The following is a 23,244-nucleotide window of genomic DNA, read 5'->3' as shown; positions in this document are numbered from 1 at the left end:
ACCCCAGGAAGATAGAGCCAGAGGGGACTCAGAGGAGAGCAGTTGGAAATCGGGACCAGCGTCACCGCTAGGGAGCAGGGAGGAGGAAGGGAGCCAGGGGGCAAGCGCTGGCAGCTCACCACAGGAGGGAGGGCATGAGTCAGGAGTGGCCACACCTCCATCGGGGAGCGAAGAAACGGTTAAGCGGAAAGTGGAAGGTTGGGCGCGCGCGCCAAGTTCAAATGCAGAGGAAGGCGGCGCAGTAAGCAGCCCGGAAAGGGAGCCAGGTCCTAAAGCCCGGCGCAAGGAGGCAGGAGGGTCCGGGTCAGCGTCAGAAGAATCCCGGAAGGAAGAAACCCCGGGGGGCAGAGGGACCCAGAGGAGAACAGTCAGGCGGAAAAGGTGGAGCAGGGCTAGGATATTAAGTTGGTGCACAAGGGGCGGAGAATCAGACGGAGCTTCGCCGATCTAGCTACTAGACGTAGAGTTGCACGCAGCAGCTTGAGAATGGAAACTGTAACTCAATAAAGACTTTTACTTAATGATCGCTGGCTAGCGTGATCCTCTGTGAGCTAGGATCTTCGAGCAGCTCTGACAGTAAGCTCCGTCTCTCAAGTGTGGGCATCTACAGCCTCGAGGAGGGGAGAGAAGCAGGTGCCTACCAGCGAGCTCACGAACGGCAGCCGACATGACGGCTGAGCAGCAGATAGCGGAACTCAGAGAAGCAGTGTCACAACTGAATGCAGAGGCTCTCGCATCCCGGAAGAGAGAGGAGGAGGCAGCTGCCGCCTGCAGGGATCTCCAAGTCAGGTTAGACGTGCTTACAAAGCAGACACCCAGACAGGAGGGAATTGGGTTGGCGAGACGGACAGGCGGTCTGGTCTCTCATTTCGATGGGAACCTGCAACAGTATCCCAACTTTAGAGCAGATGTACTGTGCGCACTGCAACTGCTGAATAAAGACTTTAGAGATGAGCAAGAGAAGGTGGGATTCATCATGTCCCATTTGCATGGGGATGCTAAAGCATGGCTGCGCAATCTATGGAGAGATAAGGATCCGGCGCTCCAAGATGCGGATGCCTTTATTAAAGCGATGGATGGGTGTTTTTTTTATCAAGCATTGACGTGGATCTTGCCCGGAAGGAGGTGCATGGACTAAGGCAAGGGAGGGCCAGCGTAAGGCAATATCATGCCCGCTTTTTCGCTTTGGTCAGTGCCCTGGAATGGGACAGAGATTCGGCCCCTGTGAGAGACCTCTTTTGGGAGGGGCTGCACAGCTCGATTAAGGATGAAATCGCGAGGGGGGAGAGACCCCGGACCACCCAGGAGGTCGTTCAGAGGGCACTGGCAGTGGGGGTGCGGCTGGAAGAACGTCCGTGGAGCAGGGACGAAGGGTGTGGAGGGCGCGAACCAGCCAGGGGCCCCTCCTTCCTTCCCAGAGACGCAGCGCGTGCGCAATCCACGCCTCCACCAGGAGGAGGAGCGGAACCTATGGAGGTTGGAGGTGCAAGGGCTCAGTCAGCAACCAGAGCCCTAGCACCGGCAGCAGTGAAAGCGAAGCCTCCTAGAGGGAACAGGAAGTGTTACGTCTGTGAGGAGCCAGGGCACATGGCGAAAGAGTGTCCCCAGAGGCCCCACAAGCTCACTGCAGCCTCAGCAATGGTGACTGCAGCGACGCAGCAAGGTGGACCACAGCAGGGAAACGACGCAGTCTGGCTGGAGGAAGAGGCACTGGGGCCCAGCCAGACGTGTTAGTGACGCAGTCCCCAGAGATTTTACAGCCCGTGAACCCCCTCCCGCCCAAACCAGTAGTGAGGCTCACCGCATCTCTCCAGCTGCCCAATGGAATCACCATGGACGTGCCAATCACCGTGGACTCGGGCAGCAATGCGGACTTTATAGGGCAGGACTTTGTCGACAAACACGCTATACAGTTGCTGCCGGCCACACTGCCCCTGCAGGTTGTCACGGTGGATGGCAGGGAGCTGCTAGGGGGGCAAGTGGTGAAGCAGACGCCACCGATGGTGATGCGACTTGGGAATCACAGAGAAGTCATCAGCTTCAATGTCACTCAACTATCGGATACGCCCATTGTATTGGGAATGAGTTGGCTGGACAAGCACAGCCCAACGCTGGCTTGGTACCAGAGGCAGCTGATCTTCGGCTCTTCCTTTTGTGCTGAACACTGCATCGTGCCCCGGCAGGAAGGAGAGGAAGAGGAGTCACAGCTGCTGCTAGGCACGCTGCAAGCGATTCCCCACAAGTACGCAGAATTTTTGGAAGTTTTCTGCGAAAAGGAGGCGGACAGACTACCCCCTCACAGACCATATGACTGCAAAATTGACCTGCTGCCGGGGGCGGCGCTGCCTAAAGGGAAACTGTATTCCATGTCAGAGGACGAACTGCAAGAACTCAAGGAGTTCATAGATCATAATTTGGAGCGCGGTTTCATCCGAGAGTCCAAGGCAGCGGGGGGCAGTCCTGTATTCTTTGTTAAAAAGCGAGACACGCCCCAAAAAAGACTGGTCGTGGACTATCGCATTTTAAACAGTGGGACCAAGCCATCGGACTTCCCCATGCCCCGAATCGACGACCTCCTAGCGAAGGTGCGGAAGGGAAAAGTGTTCACCAAGTTAGACCTGCGAGGGGCGTACAACCTCATTCGCATGCGGGAAGGAGATGAGTGGAAGACGGCCATGTTCACGCCACTGGGGACCTACGAATATAGAGTTATGCCTTTTGGATTGCAAAATGGCTCCCACGTTTTTCAAGCTTTCATGCATCACGTGTTGGCGGGACTTCTCTACAAGACGTGCGTCTGTTTCTTAGATGACATCCTGATCTTTTCGGAATCGCAGCAGGAGCATGACGGGCACGTCAAGGAAGTGCTGAGCAGGCTAAAGCAACATAGGCTCTATGCCAAGCTGGAGAAGTGCCAATTTGACGTGACGGAGGTGGACTTTCTGGGCTACAAGCTGTCTGACAAGGGGCTCGCCATGGACAGCGCCAAGGTTCGAGCGGTGTTGGATTGGAAGAGTCCACGCAACCGGAAGGAGGTCCAACGGTTTGTCGGCTTCGCGAACTTCTATCGCAAGTTTATCAAAGGCTTCGCTATGCAGACAGCGGCCATCACAGACACGCTTAGCTCCAAGAAAAAGAAGTTCGTTTGGACAGAGCAGGCGGAGCAGTCCTTTCAGGCACTCAAGCGTCTCTTCGCGTCGGAAGAGCAGCTGCTTCATGTCAACCCCAGCAGGCCGATGAGGGTGGAGACAGACGCCTCGGACAGAGCTGTGGGGGCGGTCCTGCTGCAGAAGGACTAGCAGTGGGTGTGGCGACCGGGAGCGTTTTACTCCAGGAAGCTCAGCAAGTCCGAGCAGAACTACACCATCTGGGACAGGGAGTTGCTGGCCATTCATGCAGCGTTCAAAGCGTGGAGGCACTTCCTGATCGGCGCCAAGCACACGGTGCAGGTTTGCACGGACCACAAGAATCTGGAGCACTGGCGCACGGCACAGTTCCTAAACCAGAGGCAGATACGTTGGGCTGAGTTCTTTGCGAACTTCGACTTCCGCATAGAGTATGTCCCGGGGGACACTAACATCATGGCGGACGCCCTCTCCCGTAAGCCACAGTATCTGGAGGACGCAACACCAGCGGCCGCCATGCACATCTTCGCACCAACAGTGTGGGCGTGCGCCGCGGCCACCGTGGACCTGGAGGCGGTGTGACGAGCGTTGCAGGATGACTCCTTCGCGCAAGCAAAGATGGCAGAGGTGCAAAGGGGCAAGGCTGCGGCCGACGGTTTCCAGCTACGTGATGGATTGCTCATCCGTAAAGGGGCCATCTACGTGCCGGGAGACGACCTTCGCGCCAAGGTGCTGCAGCAGCTGCACGACGCGCCCACGGCCGGGCACTTTGGCAAGGAGAAGACGGTGGAATTAGTAGCCAGGGATTTCTGGTGGCCTGGAATGAGAGGGGAGGTCGCAGACTACGTGGCGAGGTGTGACACCTGCCAGAGGGCCAAGCCAGTGCACAGACCGCCGGCCGGACTGTTGGAACCGCTGCAAACTCCGGTCGAACCTTGGGAAAGGGTGGCTCTGGACTTTGTCACGGATCTACCCAGCTCGAGAGGCAAGACGGCAGTGCTGGTGGTGGTGGACCTGTTTTCCAAGATGGCACATTTCATTCCGTGTGCGAAGGTGGCCACAGCGGAGCAAACCGCCAAACTGTTCATAGACCACGTGTTCAAGGTTCACGGTCTGCCACGGTCTATTCTGTCCGACCGGGGGCGGCAGTTCATCTCGAATTTCTGGCAGAAGCTGATGGGCTTCCTGAACGTCAAGATCAACCTGGCGTCGGCGAGACACCCGCAGACCAACGGGCAAGCGGAGCGGGTCAATGCCATCATGCAGCAGTACCTGAGATGTTATGCAAATCAACAGCCTGCGACGTGGGTGGATTACCTGCCGCTTGCCGAGTTCGCCTACAACAACACGAAGCACGTGTCCACGGGCGTCACGCCGTTCTTCGCCAACAATGGGAGGCACCCCAGAACCTTCCCGGGACTGGAAAGAATGGGGGAGGGGGAGCCGCAGACAGCAGATGCGTTCGCGTCGGAGCTGCAGGAAGTCCACGATCAGCTGAGGCGCCACCTGGAGCTGGCCAAACACGCATACAAGGTACAAGCGGACAAGCACAGAAGGGTTGGCGAAGAGCTCCACGTGGGAGACTGGGTCTGGTTAGCAGCCCACGCAGTGCCGGCCAGGTCGTTGGCCAAGAAGAAACTAGGGCATAAACAACTGGGGCCCTACCAAGTCGAAGAGCAGGTCAACCCGGTAGCTTTCAGACTGGCACTTCCGGAGGGTTCCAGAATGCATCCGGTGTTCCACAGATCGGTGCTCACTCCCTACAAGGCACCGCACAGGTTCCAGGAACCCGGAACGGCGCCGAGTCCGGTCAGAGACAGAACAGGGCACGCGGGAGTGGCACAGAAGGAGCGCATCAACGAAGTCACGGAGATTTTGGACTCCAGATGGGGGGAGGAGGGGGTAGAATACTTTCTCGCCAAGGAGGGCACCCCGGCCAGTGCGAACAGCTGGGTGCCGGGCTACGCCTTGGACGAACCTCTACTCAAAGACGAGTTTCACGCCCTCTTCCCACATAGACCAATGCCAGCGGACTTTTTCGACGACTGGCTTTTCACGCCCACGCTTTCGGCCAGCATTTTCCGGGGGTTCGACTCGGACGAGGACCCGACACAAGACGTCCGTTCCCCGGAGGGGTCACCCTCGGGATCTGCATCAGAACCCTCGTATTGGTGGGACGATAGACCAGAGGAGCAGTTCCGCAGAAAGTGGCTGGAATGCCCAGGACGAGCAACGCCGCCAGGAGGAAGTGAGGGAGAGACGGACATGGACGTTTTCGGGGACGACCCTGGTTTCGAGCACGGCGGCACAGAGATGGAAGCGGAGGTGACCGTCGTCAACGGGAGCAGGGAGGAAGACCCGGGAGCCTTCAGATGGAGGCCCGCCACGGGAAGCGAACGATATCCGACGTTCGTCCCTTTGCAACAGCAGCACCCAGCTCCAGCACCGGAAGGAGGGGAGGGGGGAATGGGGGGCTTCGAGGGGGGGATGGATGTCAGGGGTTTAGGAGCAGAGGCAAGGGCAAGGGAGGAAACAGAGAGCGAAGGGGAGGAGGCAGAAGAAAAGATGAGTGATGACGACGACCCGAGATCTCCGAGTCTTTCCAGTGAATCAGAGGATTCACAGAAAGGAGCACCAGTGGCCAGGGCAAGGGGGGAGTTTAGGGGGGCACCCCAGGAAGATAGAGCCAGAGGGGACTCAGAGGAGAGCAGTTGGAAATCGGGACCAGCGTCACCGCTAGGGAGCAGGGAGGAGGAAGGGAGCCAGGGGGCAAGCGCTGGCAGCTCACCACAGGAGGGAGGGCATGAGTCAGGAGTGGCCACACCTCCATCGGGGAGCGAAGAAACGGTTAAGCGGAAAGTGGAAGGTTGGGCGCGCGCGCCAAGTTCAAATGCAGAGGAAGGCGGCGCAGTAAGCAGCCCGGAAAGGGAGCCAGGTCCTAAAGCCCGGCGCAAGGAGGCAGGAGGGTCCGGGTCAGCGTCAGAAGAATCCCGGAAGGAAGAAACCCCGGGGGGCAGAGGGACCCAGAGGAGAACAGTCAGGCGGAAAAGGTGGAGCAGGGCTAGGATATTAAGTTGGTGCACAAGGGGCGGAGAATCAGACGGAGCTTCGCCGATCTAGCTACTAGACGTAGAGTTGCACGCAGCAGCTTGAGAATGGAAACTGTAACTCAATAAAGACTTTTACTTAATGATCGCTGGCTAGCGTGATCCTCTGTGAGCTAGGATCTTCGAGCAGCTCTGACAGTGACGTTCAATGATTGGATAGTTTTAGAAAGTTGCTACAGTAACGTTCTACTGGAGCTCTATATAAGCAGGCTGACTGAGACCTTCAGTTCAGTTCTGTTCTGGTCTCTGAATAAACAAGAGCTGTTTAAAGAATCGCTGTGTCGTCTGATATGTTCACCCACAACTTAACAGTTACTTAGAGGAGGAAGGGGGCTGGGCTTTGTGGATGCCAGCAGCAGCAGCGCTCGAGCGGCCGCTGTTTTAAGCAGCTCCTCTCCGGAGCACTTTCATGCGCCGCTCCTCTCCCGCCACCACCAGCCCCTGCCGCTCGCAAGACACAGGTAAGCCCTACATCATGGGTTGGCAAACTAAGGCCCACGGGCCGGATCAGGCCCAATTGCCTTCTGGATCCAGCCCGTGGAAGGTCCGGAAATCGCTGTGTGGATCACCAGCGCGCACCTTCTTTCCTTCTCCCTCCCACGGCGGTGACGCGCCTCCTCCCTCCCTCCCTCCCTCCTGGCTTCTTCCTGCCCTGCCTAGAGGAGGAAGGGGGCTGGGCTTTCTTGGTGCCAGCAGTAGCAGCAGCGCTCGAGCGGCCGCCATTTTAAGCAGCCCCTCTCCAGAGCCCTTTCGCGCGCCGCTCCTCGTCCTGCCGCCACCAGCCCCTGCCACTTGCAAGACACAGGTAAGCAGCCACTGGGGTCCGTGGTGCCCTTGCATCATTTTTGTTCCCAAAATATAGTCCGGCCCCCCACAAGGTCTGAGGGACAGTGGAGCGGCCCCCTGGTGAAAAGATTTGCCATCCCCTGACCTACATGGTTCCGTCTGCAAATGGAAAAGCTCTTAGGGGAGGGTGATTCTGAGCTGCAAAACGGTGGGAGGAGAAGGGGCTGCTTCCTGCTCTGCCTGACTTTAGCTTAAAATAAAGAAACCCCTGAGCTCTGCAGCTAAGCACGCCATTGCAAGACCTGAAAACAAATTTCTTTGCCGCATCGAGGGACTCAGCTACGTTAGTGAAGAAACAGCGATTTGAATGCGATATGAACATGCAACACCAGATGGTGCCAGAGAGCAGGAATTTTTAAAACACGATTTACCATAGAGATTTTTTCCTCCTTTTGTTATAATCTAATTTCTCACTTATTTATAGTGGTTTTTCACCTGTGTCTGGATCCATCCCAGTTGCACTCTGAGAGGTGTTTTTGAAAAGTTTCACATCAGCCACGGCGGGGTGTGTGTGTGTGTGTGTGTGTGTGTGTGAGTCTGATTGCTGCCGCAGTGCTGGGAACCCTCCCTGTACACACAATTTCGTCCATGAAAATTGCCCTGCAGGTGTTGCTATTTCCATGCGTGTGTGTGTGTGTGCATGGAGGAAAGAGAGGAGAATACCGGCAAAGGTGCCAGGGTATTAAATGCACACTCCGGCATTCTTACCAAGGGTGCAGCGGCGCCACCTGTAAGGAGATGATGTCTCGACAGCCTGCTCCCAGTGCCCAGATCACCTCATGGCCCACGGGGTCAGTGGAACTCCTGCAACGAAGAAATGGGAAGGTGGAAAGAGATGAACAACTCCATAGGAGCAGATGAGCGTCAAATTGCACCTGATCCACCCTTTCCCAGAACTCAGGTGTTCTTCAGATTCCTCAAAAATGGCATCTTTTGGCAGGTGGATTCTGCGTTGATGAAAATAGAAGTATAGCCAAACGAAGAAGTACTGGAGAACGTGGATTGTGTTTCATGTGAATTAGCAGGAGGATGATTTAGATTTAGGATTTAGCAAGGCGAGTGAAAATTATTGATTGATTGATTGATTGATTGATTGATTGATTGATTGGGGTGGAGCGTCTCCACCCCCATTGTTCAGCCCAGAAACTGAGGTCCAGCTCCGAGGGCCTTCTGGCGGTTCCTTCCCTGCAAGATGTGAGGTTGCAGGGAACCAGGCAGAGGGCCTTCTTGGTGGTGGTGCCTGCCCTGTGGAATACCCTCCCATCTGATGTCAAGGAAATAAACAACTATCTGACTTTTAGAAGACATCTGAAAGCAGCCCTGTTTAGGGAAGTTTCTAATGTTTGATGTTTTATTGTGTTTTTAATATTCTGTTGGGGAAATCCAGCCAAATGGGCGTGGTATAAATAATAAATTGTTGTTGTTGATAACTAGCCTGGAAGGAGCACGAAGTGTTCCCTGCCACAGGTACTGCTCTTATGACACCATCATCATCATCATCATCATCATCATCATCATCATCATCATCATTATACCGCGCCAATAATGACCATTGCCAGGACATGGAAATCATTGCAATTATTGAGCATGGTGCAATCCCACAGGTAGCATTATTGGGGGGAAACTGACATGGAAATTGAAGGTAGCAAGAAATATTATAACTTTACATAGTCTGGGGCGACTTTATAGATTATACAAACAACGAAGCATGTGCTAGAACAGTGCCTACGGTCTACAGCTCAGTTTGGCGAACAGGAAGCAGATATTTTAAATCAGATTTTCCCCCCCTCCATTCCTCCTGCCTTTGTATAAAACCCTGCAGACCAGAACTGCCGCTGATATGATATGCCTTTTCCTTTGTAGCCAACAGTCCAAGCAACGGATGTTGTCATGTATTATTTCATGTTTGTTAATATTGCGATGGTTTTAGCATACAAACTTTAACAAAGTTCTGCTGGTGTACTCGGAGACGATTCTCTGATTATTGGTTGTTGTTTTATTTTTGATTTTAATTTTCCGTAGCTGTTACGTGTGGTTAAAAATTTAATTAAAAAACAAACCCAATTCCATGAAATTCATACACCACTTGATTGTTTAAAAAACACACAGAAAACCTGAAACGGTAAAAAAAATGGATCTGGGCCCATACACCCTCTTTTTCCAGGACATGCCCTCTTTTTCAGGGCTAAAATTTCGGTGCAGGAGGATTTTTTGAATTTACCAAAATGTCAGGGGGGTATGGAAGCAGGCTACTTTTTATGTTACTAGACAACCAAGTGACAAACATATACATATGTATCTGAAGAAGTGTGCATGCACACGAAAGCTCATACCAATAAAAAACTTAGTTGGTCTCTAAGGTGCTACTGGAAGGAATTTTTTCATTTTGTTTAAACATATACATAGTTTTGCACGATGCAGGAAAGGATCAGGTCCTTGTTTTTGTACATTTTGATTTTTAAAAATTCATTTTTATTAAATTTTCCACAATCCAATCAAATCACATTAAATATTCCAAATTATACATATACATATCATATAATCCATGACTATGAAAAGCATTAGAGATATGAGATGAGCAGAACCCTCCGAACTAGAAGCATGGAAAGTGCTATTAAATTTTTTTATAATTTGGCAGAATATCTGGATTGTTTTCGTACATTTTGAAGGGACATTGTAGCATTCGCCTGCTCCCACACCCCTTCCCTCCCGCCCCAGACGCTGGCAAATGTGTCCTCTTTTTTGCTCTACAAAATATGGCAACTCTGACCTAGGGTGAAGATGCCATTTGGTTTTCCGATCTGAAAAACATCTCAGGCTCAGATGATATTATTACACCAGTGAAATCAGCGAAAATGAATAAGACAAATAATAAATGTTGGAAATGTAAAGAAAAAGAAGGAACATTTTATCATATGTGGTGGGAATGTAAGAAAGTAAAGAACTTCTGGGAAATGATATATAATGGGATGAATAGACAAGATGTTAAATTGTTCTTAAACGCAACAACAGCGGCAAGAGTATTGTTAGCCCATAAATGGAAGCAAGAAGAAATTCCGACGAAAGAAGAACGGGAGACGAAATTAATGGACTATGCAGAATTGGACAAAATGACAGGAAGGATTCGAAACCTGCGGGACCAGAGATTTACAGAAGATTGGAAGAAGTATATGAATTATTTGAAGAGCAACTGTAATCAACAAATTATGCTAGTAGGACTGCAAGAAGTTTTGTAAGGAGAAATATACGAAGTGTTACAAAGTAGAAAAAGATAGAGATATTGGTTATGAGTTTGAAATGTAATAGGGAAGATAAGAAATGCATACTGAGAGATTAGATTGGAAAATTTTCAGACAGGATTGATGGAAGTAAAAAAAAATGAGTAAGATGTAAAAGTATGTTTAATTACTGTTGAAAATGATTTGTTATATATATATATATATATATATATGCTTTCGTAGATTTTCACGGGTACAGGAATGCAGGTTTTGGTGTCTTCGGGTGTCTTCCCGTGTAAGAGTTGGGGTGTCTAGGCGACGTTTCGACGAGGTCTCACTCGTCATCTTCAGGCTGGTGCTTTCGGCTTCTTGTTACTGGAACAGAGCAGGATCTCAGTGTTTGAGTTCCTATAAATACTGTTGAGGGGGTGTGGTGTATAGCCTCCAACGTTCTGGGCAGAGAGGAAGTTCCCAGGTTAGTGTGTCTTTTCTTCTTTTGTTCATTAATTACTTGAGGGATATCTTGAGTGATTTCTTGAGTGATATTCTGAGTACCACTTAGGAGGGTCATTAGGTGTGGATTAGTTGCTAAAGCTTTCGTGTCTTGACCTCTTGACCTTGTGAAGAGTTTTTTCTGAGAAGATGGCTGTACTGCACTTAGTTGTGCTCTGGCTTGGCTTCGTGTATAGGGGCGAGCTGTGGTTTTGTGCCCTGTGCCAGCCAGATCTGTGTAGGGATTGCAGGGGGGTGCAGCATCCGGAGGTGCCACTATGGTTTGGCTACTGGATGGTGTCTGTAATTTATCTGTGGAGAGGGTCTGGGTTTGGGTCTGGTGTGGTTGATTGGAGATGGCGTTCTGTGTGCCTCTGGTTCTGGTGTCGGTTTTTGTGGGGAGGGCTATTTTCCAGATGTCTGGCAGGCGGGACGTATCGTCACGCTTGTTCATGTTGTGAGGGTGTTTCTCTATCTCGATGGCTTCCATGATTATTCTCTTGTGGTGGTGTTCCATGTTAAAGAGCAATTTGGAATCTGAAAAATTAATTTCGTGTCCTGTTTCTTTCATGTGTTGGTAAAGAGAGGAAGTTTTTTCTTCTTTTTTGACGGCATTCTTGTGTTCTGCGATACGTGCATTTATTCGTCTGTTTGTTTGTCCAATGTACGTGGCTGGGCAGACTTTGCAGGGTATTTCATAGACCCCTTGGTTTTCTAACTGGATTTTATCTTTGGGGTTTCTGAGGATATTGGCTATTTTTTGGTTGGTGCAAAAGGCTGTTTTGATATTGTGTTTATGGAGGATTTTGCTAATTTTATCTGTAGTGCCCTTGATATAAGGAAGGAGGGCCATGCCATTGTTTTCTTCTGTGTCTTGCTTTTTGGGGGGTGTTTCTTTTTGGATTAGCTTCGTAACCCTGTTTTGCTGGTATCCGTTGGCGATTAACACATTTGAAAGATTCTGTAACTCAGTTGTCAAGTGGTCTTTGTCAGCCAGGCGTTTGGTTCTGGAGATGAGAGTCTTGGCTACGGAGTTTATTTGTGCAGGGTGGTGGTGTGATTGTGCATGTAAGTAGCGGTTGGTGTGTGTTTTTTTCCGGTAGATAGTGTGTCCTAGGGAGCCATCAGGTTTTTTGTAGATTAGGACGTCAAGGAAGGGAAGTTGGTTGTTGGCTTCTATTTCCATAGTGAATTGTATTTTGGGGTGTAGGCTGTTGAGATGTGTGAGGAAGCTATCTAGTTTTTTCTTCCCGTGTGGCCAAATTACAAAGGTGTCGTCAACATACCTGAGCCAAAGTTTGGGTTTGTGTTCTGACTTGTCTAAAGCATTGGTTTCAAAGTGTTCCATGTACAGATTTGCGATGACCGGTGAGAGGGGTGATCCCATAGGTGCTCCTTCTATCTGTTTGTATCTTTGTCCATTGTGGATGAAGTACGTGTTGGTTAGGCAGTGGTTGGTCAGGTCCAGGATGTATTCGGGGGGATTGTATTTGTTTTGAATGGCTGTCAAGGCTTCATTAATGGGCACTTGTGTGAAGAGAGATACAACATCGAAGCTCACAAGTAGGTCGTCGGGATGTAGGTTTTGCTTCTTTATTGTTTCTATGAACTGGAAGGAGTTTGTAACGTGTGAAGCGATAGATTCTGCATAGGGCTGAAGTTGCTTAGCGAGAAATTTAGCGAGATTTTGTAGAGGTGAGCCTATGGAGGTGAGCCACGTTACAAACTCCTTCCAGTTCATAGAAACAATAAAGAAGCAAAACCTACATCCCGACGACCTACTTGTGAGCTTCGATGTTGTATCTCTCTTCACACAAGTGCCCATTAATGAAGCCTTGACAGCCATTCAAAACAAATACAATCCCCCCGAATACATCCTGGACCTGACCAACCACTGCCTAACCAACACGTACTTCATCCACAATGGACAAAGATACAAACAGATAGAAGGAGCACCTATGGGATCACCCCTCTCACCGGTCATCGCAAATCTGTACATGGAACACTTTGAAACCAATGCTTTAGACAAGTCAGAACACAAACCCAAACTTTGGCTCAGGTATGTTGACGACACCTTTGTAATTTGGCCACACGGGAAGAAAAAACTAGATAGCTTCCTCACACATCTCAACAGCCTACACCCCAAAATACAATTCACTATGGAAATAGAAGCCAACAACCAACTTCCCTTCCTTGACGTCCTAATCTACAAAAAACCTGATGGCTCCCTAGGACACACTATCTACCGGAAAAAAACACACACCAACCGCTACTTACATGCACAATCACACCACCACCCTGCACAAATAAACTCCGTAGCCAAGACTCTCATCTCCAGAACCAAACGCCTGGCTGACAAAGACCACTTGACAACTGAGTTACAGAATCTTTCAAATGTGTTAATCGCCAACGGATACCAGCAAAACAGGGTTACGAAGCTAATCCAAAAAGAAACACCCCCCAAAAAGCAAGACACAGAAGAAAACAATGGCATGGCCCTCCTTCCTTATATCAAGGGCACTACAGATAAAATTAGCAAAATCCTCCATAAACACAATATCAAAACAGCCTTTTGCACCAACCAAAAAATAGCCAATATCCTCAGAAACCCCAAAGATAAAATCCAGTTAGAAAACCAAGGGGTCTATGAAATACCCTGCAAAGTCTGCCCAGCCACGTACATTGGACAAACAAACAGACGAATAAATGCACGTATCGCAGAACACAAGAATGCCGTCAAAAAAGAAGAAAAAACTTCCTCTCTTTACCAACACATGAAAGAAACAGGACACGAAATTAATTTTTCAGATTCCAAATTGCTCTTTAACATGGAACACCACCACAAGAGAATAATCATGGAAGCCATCGAGATAGAGAAACACCCTCACAACATGAACAAGCGTGACGATACGTCCCGCCTGCCAGACATCTGGAAAATAGCCCTCCCCACAAAAACCGACACCAGAACCAGAGGCACACAGAACGCCATCTCCAATCAACCACACCAGACCCAAACCCAGACCCTCTCCACAGATAAATTACAGACACCATCCAGTAGCCAAACCATAGTGGCACCTCCGGATGCTGCACCCCCCTGCAATCCCTACACAGATCTGGCTGGCACAGGGCACAAAACCACAGCTCGCCCCTATACACGAAGCCAAGCCAGAGCACAACTAAGTGCAGTACAGCCATCTTCTCAGAAAAAACTCTTCACAAGGTCAAGAGGTCAAGACACGAAAGCTTTAGCAACTAATCCACACCTAATGACCCTCCTAAGTGGTACTCAGAATATCACTCAAGAAATCACTCAAGATATCCCTCAAGTAATTAATGAACAAAAGAAGAAAAGACACACTAACCTGGGAACTTCCTCTCTGCCCAGAACGTTGGAGGCTATACACCACACCCCCTCAACAGTATTTATAGGAACTCAAACACTGAGATCCTGCTCTGTTCCAGTAACAAGAAGCCGAAAGCACCAGCCTGAAGATGACGAGTGAGACCTCGTCGAAACGTCGCCTAGACACCCCAACTCTTACACGGGAAGACACCCGAAGACACCAAAACCTGCATATATATATATATATATATATATATATATATATATATATATATAAACACATCTCAGGCTCGTCCCTCTTCTGGGTGGAAGGGGCAAAGGGGGAGGCCCAGGCCAAGCCCCCGGGGTGAGAATTACCTGGTGGCACCGCTCTGCCTAAAAGGTAAGCTTTGCTGTTTTCTAATTTGTGAATGACCTACTTCTACGCTTCGGTTTAGCCTAAAAATAAGCAGAATCATATTATCTGGAACGCTCATCCATCTCCCAGGAAGCCGCCTGCCAAGGCTCCCTGGCCGGCTTGGCTTGCCGTTAATTAAAACACGTGGGCAGGATGCTGAGCTGCCAAGCAGGAGCTGCCCAGGTGGGCCTGATCCTGCCGGGTGGAAGGGGATGAACGAGGGAAGAAGGGAAGGAAGGAAGCGGCGGCAATGAGAGAGAGAACCTGGAGACAGAGAAAGAGCAAAAGCTGCCTTGTGCCAATGAATGGATTTTAGATTGCTGTGTGTTACATTTATTGTTGTTAGCCGCTCTGAGCCCGGCTTCAGATGGGGAGCGCGGGATATAAATAAAAATTTATTATTGTTGTTATGCCCCCTCCAGCCCAGATGCCTCAATGGGAATCCCGCAAGCAGGATTCGAACACAAGACCAATCTCCCTTCCTGTGGTTTCCAGCAACTGGGATTCAGAAATCTCCAACTGTGGAGGGCAGAGCGTAGCCATAATACTAACAGCCATCAGCAGCCCTCTCCACCCCTTTTAAATGGTCGCCATCACAGTCTCCTGTGGGAGGGAGTTCCACAGGTTAACAGTGGAAGATAGTACTTTCCTTTTTCTGACCTTAATCCTCCAGCATTCGCCTCCGCTGGATGTTCATTGGCATTCTAGTGTTACGAGAGGGAGGGAAACGTTTTTCTATCGGCTTTCTTATTATCCTGCCAGCTCGTACGCGTGCCTTTTCTCTAAACTAGGCCGAGTAGCCTCCTACGGGCTGAGTAGCAGCAGTCTTGGGAGGTGGACTGGGGCTGCCTAGAAGGAAAAGTCACAGCAAAAGCTGCTGTTCCTGGAGCAATAAAGTGGATGGCAATTCTGGGCTGCATCAATAGGAGTATAGCATCTAGATCAAGGGAAGTAATAGTGCCACTGTATTCTGCTCTGGTCAGACCTCACCTGGAGTACTGTGTCCAGTTCTGGGCACCACAATTCAAGAAGGACACTGAAAAACTGGAACGTGTCCAGAGGAGGGCAACCAAAATGGTCAAAGGCCTGGAAACGATGCCTTATGAGGAACGGCTAAGGGAGCTGGGCATGTTTAGCCTGGAGAAGAGGAGGTTAAGGGGTGATATGATAGCCATGTTCAAATATATAAAAGGATGTCACATAGAGGAGGGAGAAAGGTTGTTTTCTGCTGCTCCAGAGAAGCGGACACGGAGCAATGGATCCAAACTACAAGAAAGAAGATTCCACCTAAACATTAGGAAGAACTTCCTGACAGTAAGAGCTGTTTGACAGTGGAATTTGCTGCCAAGGAGTGTGGTGGAGTCTCCTACTTTGGAGGTCTTTAAGCAGAGGCTTGACAACCATATGTCAGGAGTGCTCTGATGCTTGGCAGGGGGTTGGACTCGATGGCCCTTGTGGTCTCTTCCAACTCTATGATTCTATGATTCTATGATTCTAAGAACTGACCTCTGGTGGTTTTTCAGGATTCGTTGCCAGCAGCAAAAGCCAGATCGGGTTCAACAGCACTGTCTCAGCTGGGAAGGATATGCATGGAATAGCAGGCAGAGCAGATGTCAGGAGAGCACTTTTTCTGTGCCCCTGCAATCTGCCACAGAAAATCATCCAAATGAAAGAGAGGAGGAAGACCCCCACGATCGTCTGCACGCCTATCACTCTATGAGTCCATCTGCCTTGAATTTCTTTCATGATTAAATCTAGCATCTTTTCAAAGCGATTTTGTTTCGCTGCATCCCCTGCCCCATTCACAAGAGACTTGTTGCTGATTGTGCCTGCTGGTCCAACCCCGATGCAATGTAGGTATCGCAACACTCCATCCATTTTGAACCCGGACCCTGCTTAGCTTTGCAAAATGTGGCAGCAGTTTTATTAGGCAGAAAACTCAGCCAAGTCTGTGAAGAACCAATAAAGGGTTAACTCTAGCTTTGAACGGTGTGATCTGCTGACAGGCATACTCCATGATGGGTGCCTTTCTGAATTTGTGAGCACTTGATCTTTTAGTGTGGCGGCACCTAAACTTTGGAACTCCCCGCCTATTGAGACCAGACAGGCCCCTTCACTGTACTCATTTCTATGCAATCCTGCCAGACTGTATAATAAATATTTATTATATTTATACATGTATGGCTCTTATGCATGAATGGAATATAGAATGAACTGATCCACTGGGTCTTCTGCTTTTTCCGTTGAACTTTACGAGACTTCCGTTGAAATTTACAATTTGATACAATGAATAGTATGCCTTATTTATTCAAAAGTACAGCCGATTACGTCTTGTGTGTTTATTGAGTATGTTTCACGTAATCATAGGTTTGTTGTTATTTTGCTAATGATCCTGCCAGACTGAGCAGGATTTAACCCCATTCATTAGCTGCTGGAAACAGGGATGCACAGCCGACACAGGATTTAACCCCACCCTAGCAGCCTTCAGATGACGCCAGCTGGTGGGTGGCTGGCTGGGTGAAATGGGTGCTCCCCAGTCACACAGAAGATAGTTAATTCTATGTACCTCCCACTAAGGGACTGTGCTCATGCAGCCAGAGACTATGCCTACATGGGAGCTCCCTTTGCTCATCCCTTTTCAGACCGCCGCTGTTTCTGGGAGACAGTGGTGCAGGAGAGGCTGGGGAAACACCTAGCCCTTCACTTGCCCGGCCTACCTCTTCCTCTTCTTCCAGCACATCCTGTGCTCCCCTCTCCAGCTCTGAACCTCCAAAGAATGAGAGTCCACCACTTCTACTGTCAAACAGCTCTTACAGACAGAAAGTCTTTACATACGTCTAGTCGGAATCTCCTTTCTTGTAACTTGAAGCCACTGGTTTGAGTCCTGCCCTCCAGGGCAGGGGAAAACAAGCTTGTTCCCTCTTCCATGTGACAGCCCTGAAGATATTTGAAGATCCTATCTCCTCTCAGTCTCCTCTTCTCCAGGCAGAACACGCCCAGGTCCATCATACTGTTTTTGGGGGATGAGACGCGGGCGGGTGTGGAGGACTCCCTGATCCTGAATGGGGTAACTGTGCCCCTGAAGGACCAGGTGTGCAGCCTGGGAGTCATTCTGGACTCACAGCTGTCTATGGAGGAGCAGGTCAATTCTGTGTCCAGGGCAGCTGTTTACCAGCTCTATCTGGTACGCAGGATGAGACCCTCCCTGCCCGCAGACTGTCTCGTCAGAGTGGTGCATGCTCTGGTTATCTCCCACTTGGACTACTGCAATGCGCTCTACATGGGGCTACCTTTGAAGGTGAACCGGAAACAACAACTAATCCAGAATGTGGCAGCAAGACTGGTGACTGGAAGTGGCCACCGAGACCACATAACACCGGTCCTGAAAGATCTACTTTGGCTCCCAGTGTGTTTCCGAGCACAATTCAGAGTGTTGGTTTTGACCTTGAAAGCCCTAAACGGCCTCGGCCCAGTAGACCTGAAGGAGCGTCTCCACCCCCATCGTTCTGAGGCTGTTTAGGGCTTTAAAGGTCAACACCAACACTTTGAATTGTGCTCAGAAATGTACTGGGAGCCAGTGTGGGGAATCCACATAAGGACTCTATGCGGGCTCCAGAATACCCCATAAGGGAAAGGGAGCCGATTTCTTATAACAGTGGGAACGCTGTGATCTTTTGCTCACCGGGAGATGCTCAGAGATGCTCAGGCTCTCAGAGCGAGCCCACCCCAGTCACTTGTTTCGCAAAGAGCCACCCACAGCTCCTCTGCGCATCCCAGATGTGTTCTCCACGCCAGCCCAGCCTTCTAATCTAAGACAATCTCACCAGCCCATTCAAGCTGGGCTAATTGCACGGTTTCTCCCAGACGTCCTGACACGGGGACAGTTGCGCACTCCCCTGCCGGCACACCAAGCTGCTTCGCCGTGCCAGTCTTGCCAAGGATAAAGCCCAGCCGTGCTGTGCTGTAAACAAAATCTGCCCTTATTCCCTTATGGGGGACACAAGAGCTCTTATAGAGTCCTTACGTGAGTTCCCTATTGGTAGGAGAAAATAACAGAGGCCATCCAGAGAATATTGAGAAGCAAAGCAGCTTGTAAGCCTGATCTTTATTGATCTGTTGCAACAGGGTGCTCGCCTCACCCGCAGGAAAGGAGGAGGAACCCAGAACAATGGCGCGCAAGGCCTTATATAGACATTTTTAAATTCCCTGCCCTAGAGCTCAAGACCACCCCTCCATACATCATACATACATCAGAGAAGGGGTGTAACCCAAGAGCACCCCCCACAAACATCATACCTACATCACAGAAAAGGCGGTCTACAACAGAAATTTGAGTGTTGTTGTTTTTCCTGTCTGGCAGGTATTCTGATAATGCCTTATCTGATTGCCTTTCCTGATAGTCTGCCCATTCCATTTGAAATGGTGATTACTTATTTCCTGTGACAATGTAGGTTCCCTCACCCTGCTCCCTCCTTGCAGAGAAACATTTGGTCAGCTTGGGAGTCAAAATAGTTTCAGGACGGTCTTCCTGTGCTGCTCCAGACATTGGTACATTTATGATATATATTTACATGACCTTAAAATTCTATTACAGATGCTCGCCTGTCACACCCCCAGGCTTGAAGCAAAGAAAAGGTTCCTTATTATTTCACACCTCCGCTGTCTTTTCGCTGCTCTTGGGTGGTCTGTGATGTTCTCAGGGGGTCTTAGCTGTCAGCCTGGGATGGAGGGAAAGGCCTCCTTCTCCCCAATCTTCTGGCACACAGGGGAATATGAACAATTGGAGCAAAGGGAGTCCTTGTTATGTACTGAAGTTCTCACCCTGGGCCAGCAGGGGGATACTGTAGATAGTTATGCAAATGAAGGATTGAAAGTGACGTTCAGTGATTGGATAGTTTTAGAAAGTTGTTACAGTAACGAGGTACTGGAGCTCTATATAAGCAGGCTGACTGAGCTCCTCAGTTCAGTTCTGTTCCAGCTTACAAATAAAGAGCTGCTTTGGAAGAATCGCTGTGTCGTCTGATATGTTCGCCCACAACTTAACAGTCCTTTTATTTCAGCTTTCGTTCATAGGGACACAGGAAGGTGCTTTATTCAGAATCAGGATGTGCCAAGATTTCCCCAGCCCTGTCTGGAGATGGGGAGTTCAAACAGCAGCAGTCTGATAACTTGGGTCCTCAGAAAAGGTCAGCAAAATTGGCCACCGCCTCCCTTCCATTCATTCCATTTCCTATTTTAAAAATTATTTATTCCTTAAGGGGAAGAAATGGAGGCAGTGAGAGATTTTACTTTCTTGGGCTCCATGATCACTGCAGATGGTGACAGCAGTCACGAAATTAAAAGACGCCTGCTTCTTGGGAGAAAAGCAATGACAAACCTAGACAGCATCTTAAAAAGCAGAGACATCACCTTGCCAACAAAGGTCTGTATAGTTAAAGCTATGGTTTTCCCAGTAGTGATGTATGGAAGTGAGAGCTGGACCATAAAGAAGGCTGATCGCTGAAGAATGGATGCTTTTGAATTATGGTGCTGGAGGAGACTCTTGCGAGTCCCATGGACTGCAAGAAGATCAAACCTATCCAGTCTGAAGGAAATCAGCCCTGAGTGCTCCCTGGAAGGACAGATCCTGAAGCTGAGGCTCCAAGACTTTGGCCACCTCATGAGAAGAGAAGACTCCCTGGAAAAGACCCTGATGTTGGGAAAGATGGAGGGCACAAGGAGAAGGGGACGACAGAGGACGAGATGGTGGGACAGTGTTCTCGAAGCTACCAGCATGAGTTTGACCAAACTGCGGAAGGCAGTGGAAGGCAGGAGTGCCTGGCCTGCTCTGGTCCACGGGGTCACGAAGAGTTGGACACGACTAAACAACTAAACAAACAAACAAACAAACAAAATTCTGCTCTCTTTCACCCACCAAACCTCACAGCTGCATCTCCCTCCCTGATCCAGAAAAGCAATCATTTCTCCCAAAACAACAGCTCAGCCAGACACACAGAAGATCAGCTGGCAAACCACACACGCCCTTCTCTTGATGCCAGGAAAACCCTCTCTGCCTCTCCAGATGCTATTACAGGGCAGGGCTATTTTTAAAAAAATGTATTGAAAAAGGTGCGACCCCCTAGCCATACTGGGTTTTTCTTTCCAATTGTGTTTTTCCTCCATTTGCAGCACAGAATTCTGTGGCCAGGCGACATCGTTTGATGCCAAGACAGAGAAGAAAAAGAAGAACTCTACAGCTTGCATAAATTACAGTAATTAAGTAATTTTGCATATGCCGATTGATGGGCTAGCCTGATCGTTGGCTGCAGGCCTCCCACCCAGCTTGCATAAACAGCGGTAATTAAGTGGCTTTGCATATATGCCGTTTGACAGCGGGGAAAGTAATCTTTGGCTGAAGACCTCCCACTCAGGAAGGTCTTTGAGAATCTTATATGCAGCGGCCGCAGCTCGGACTTTGGTGGCAAAGGGGTGGAAGGAACAAGAAGCCCCGACAATAACAAACTGGCATTACAATCTACAGGAATTTGCTGAAATGGTGCAGTTAACAAATACCCTGAGAGGCAATTGAAAACAAAAATTTATGGAAAAGTGGGATAGATATAAAACATATGTTCAAAAATACAGCAAAGGTTCGCTATCTATGCTAGCATTTGATTGACGTTGGAGTGAGACTGAGTTGAGAAATAAGACTAAGAGCACATATTGATATAGGAATGTATTAGATAATATGTATACAATAATAAGAGTACATTCATTTGTAAAAAAGGAATATACAAAGGGAAAGACAGGAAGTCTAGTGTGTTGGTATGTATATAATTTTTTGGGGGAAATTGTTTTCGTTTTTTCTCTTCGTTCTTTCTTTTTTTTTGTTTCATTTTCTTTCTAGGTATATAAAATTTGTATATAATTTTCATATACATGTTGGAAATTATATTATAGTAAGTCCTGTAATGTAATATGGCAACGTTTACCGATGTAATATAAGAATGTTAACAAATAAATAAAATGCAAATTAAAAAAGAAAAAAAGAGGAGAGGCAGAGAGATTCATTCCTGGCCGAGCCGGGACTCGAACCCTGCTCTCTCCCAGGTCCTAGTCTGGCGCTCTAACCACTGCACCACACTGCCACATTTCCAAACTGGTTGAGAACCACATTTTGTCTCGAACTTGCCAAAATGACAGAATTAATAAGAAACCACTCAGGCAATTAGGTTAAAGAAAGGAATGTTTTAAAAATTACCTGACAAAATACTGTTCCAATAGCAACACTTGGTTGTGCCTAGATTCATTCCACAGATATAAGGGAATTTTCTTTTTCAACGGTTGAATACAGATAATTTAAATGTAAGAGAAATGTTGAAGCCACATAGAGATAGGGGGAATTCGACAAACATATAAGGGCCTCAAACCTGACGCGGCCATCATCTAACGTTCCAGACCGGGTTTGAATTATCTGCTGAGGAAACTTTCTGATTACTGTTCTGGAAATGGTTTATCCATTAATTATGAAAAATCTAAAATTCTAGTTTTCGAGAGAAGCTTCTCCCGGTCTAAATGGGTGCTGAATGGCCATAACCTTGAACAGATAAAATACTTCAGTTATCTAGGGCTCACATTCCATCATACAGGATCTTGGAAGCACCACTGGCAAACCTCCCTTCAAAAGGCGGAGATTACAAAGCTAGACATACTCAGATTCTTCTTCACAAAGGGCGGCAAATATGTTCCAGCAGCCTTAAGGGTTTTCAACGCAAAACCCGTTTCCCAACTCCTGTACGCAGCAACTGTCTGGCATAATGGGGACCTGCCAAAGCTAGATGGCTTTCAGGCAAAATTTCTACGATCTCTGCTACAGGTACCCAACTGCGTCCCCAACTCCGTACTTCTGTTAGAAGCTGGTGAATGCCCAATTTCAGCTAAAGCGTGGTGGGCTGCCCTAAAACATTGGCTCAGGATTTCAGTGTTTAATCTAGGAAAGGGTTTGTACCAACACCTGACCAATGAGGAATTTGTCAGCAAATGACAGAAAACCATGGTTAAAAAAGCCACCTCTATTGGTTTGTCTCCCCGCCAACTGTATTACCTGGGTTATGAAGGCACCCAAAAGTTGTTAAAGCAAAGATTATGGGATAATGCACACAGTGACTTGCGATCTCGATCACACACAGTCTGTAGTCCGCTGGCAGTAGGAGTACAATATGGGTATGTCTTTAAGTTAACATCTTACATTAAAAACCTGACAGTACCAAACTATTGAAGGCTTTTCACCAAAGCCGGACTAAATGTCTTTCCTTCTGCAGTGTTGGATGGCAGGTTGAGAGGAGTTCCCTACCAGGACAGACTTTGCTCGTGTGCTCAAGACATCGATTCCATAAAACATATTTTGTTGCATTGTGCAAAATATGAGCAAGCCAGGGCTGAACTGATACTACCCTTGCTGGTACCTTTCCCAGGAAAATCAGAGGCTCACTGTGTCAGGTTCCTACTGGAAGACCGGACAAATGCTAGAACATTAGCAGTGGCAAAGTTTTTATCGGTGGTTGCAAGAACAAATGATCCTTATATTCTAAACAAAATACTTGTTTAACCTGGAGGTAGTCTGTATGAATTGTGTATTGCTTTGTAATGATTTGTTGGGTCTCTGGACCGTAATAAAGATTGATGATATAAGGGACTCAAACCGATATAGTGAAACAGAAAGAAAGTGACTGTAAAG

General features: G+C 48.6%; 1 protein-coding gene across 2 annotated transcripts in view; it reads right to left on the bottom strand.

Annotated features, from left to right (window-relative positions):
- The window catches only part of FBXO41 (F-box protein 41), a 92,041-nt gene that overhangs the window by 21,770 nt on the left and 47,027 nt on the right, over positions 1–23,244 (bottom strand). For both annotated transcript variants that reach the window (XR_014011365.1, XM_081207030.1), the window contains exon 9: positions 7,787–7,882. Coding sequence is in view for 1 of the 2 variants with exons in the window: in XM_081207030.1 (XP_081063156.1) it covers positions 7,787–7,882 (96 nt within the window). In the remaining variant the exon portion in view is untranslated. The remainder of the gene's footprint in view (positions 1–7,786; positions 7,883–23,244) is intronic.

The sequence above is a fragment of the Podarcis bocagei genome, assembly GCF_964188305.1.
Source record: "Podarcis bocagei genome assembly, chromosome: 9".
Classification (NCBI taxonomy): Eukaryota; Metazoa; Chordata; class Lepidosauria; order Squamata; family Lacertidae; genus Podarcis; species Podarcis bocagei.
The sequence above is the reverse complement of the archived record's forward strand: the minus strand, read 5'-3'. Positions and strand labels throughout refer to the sequence as shown.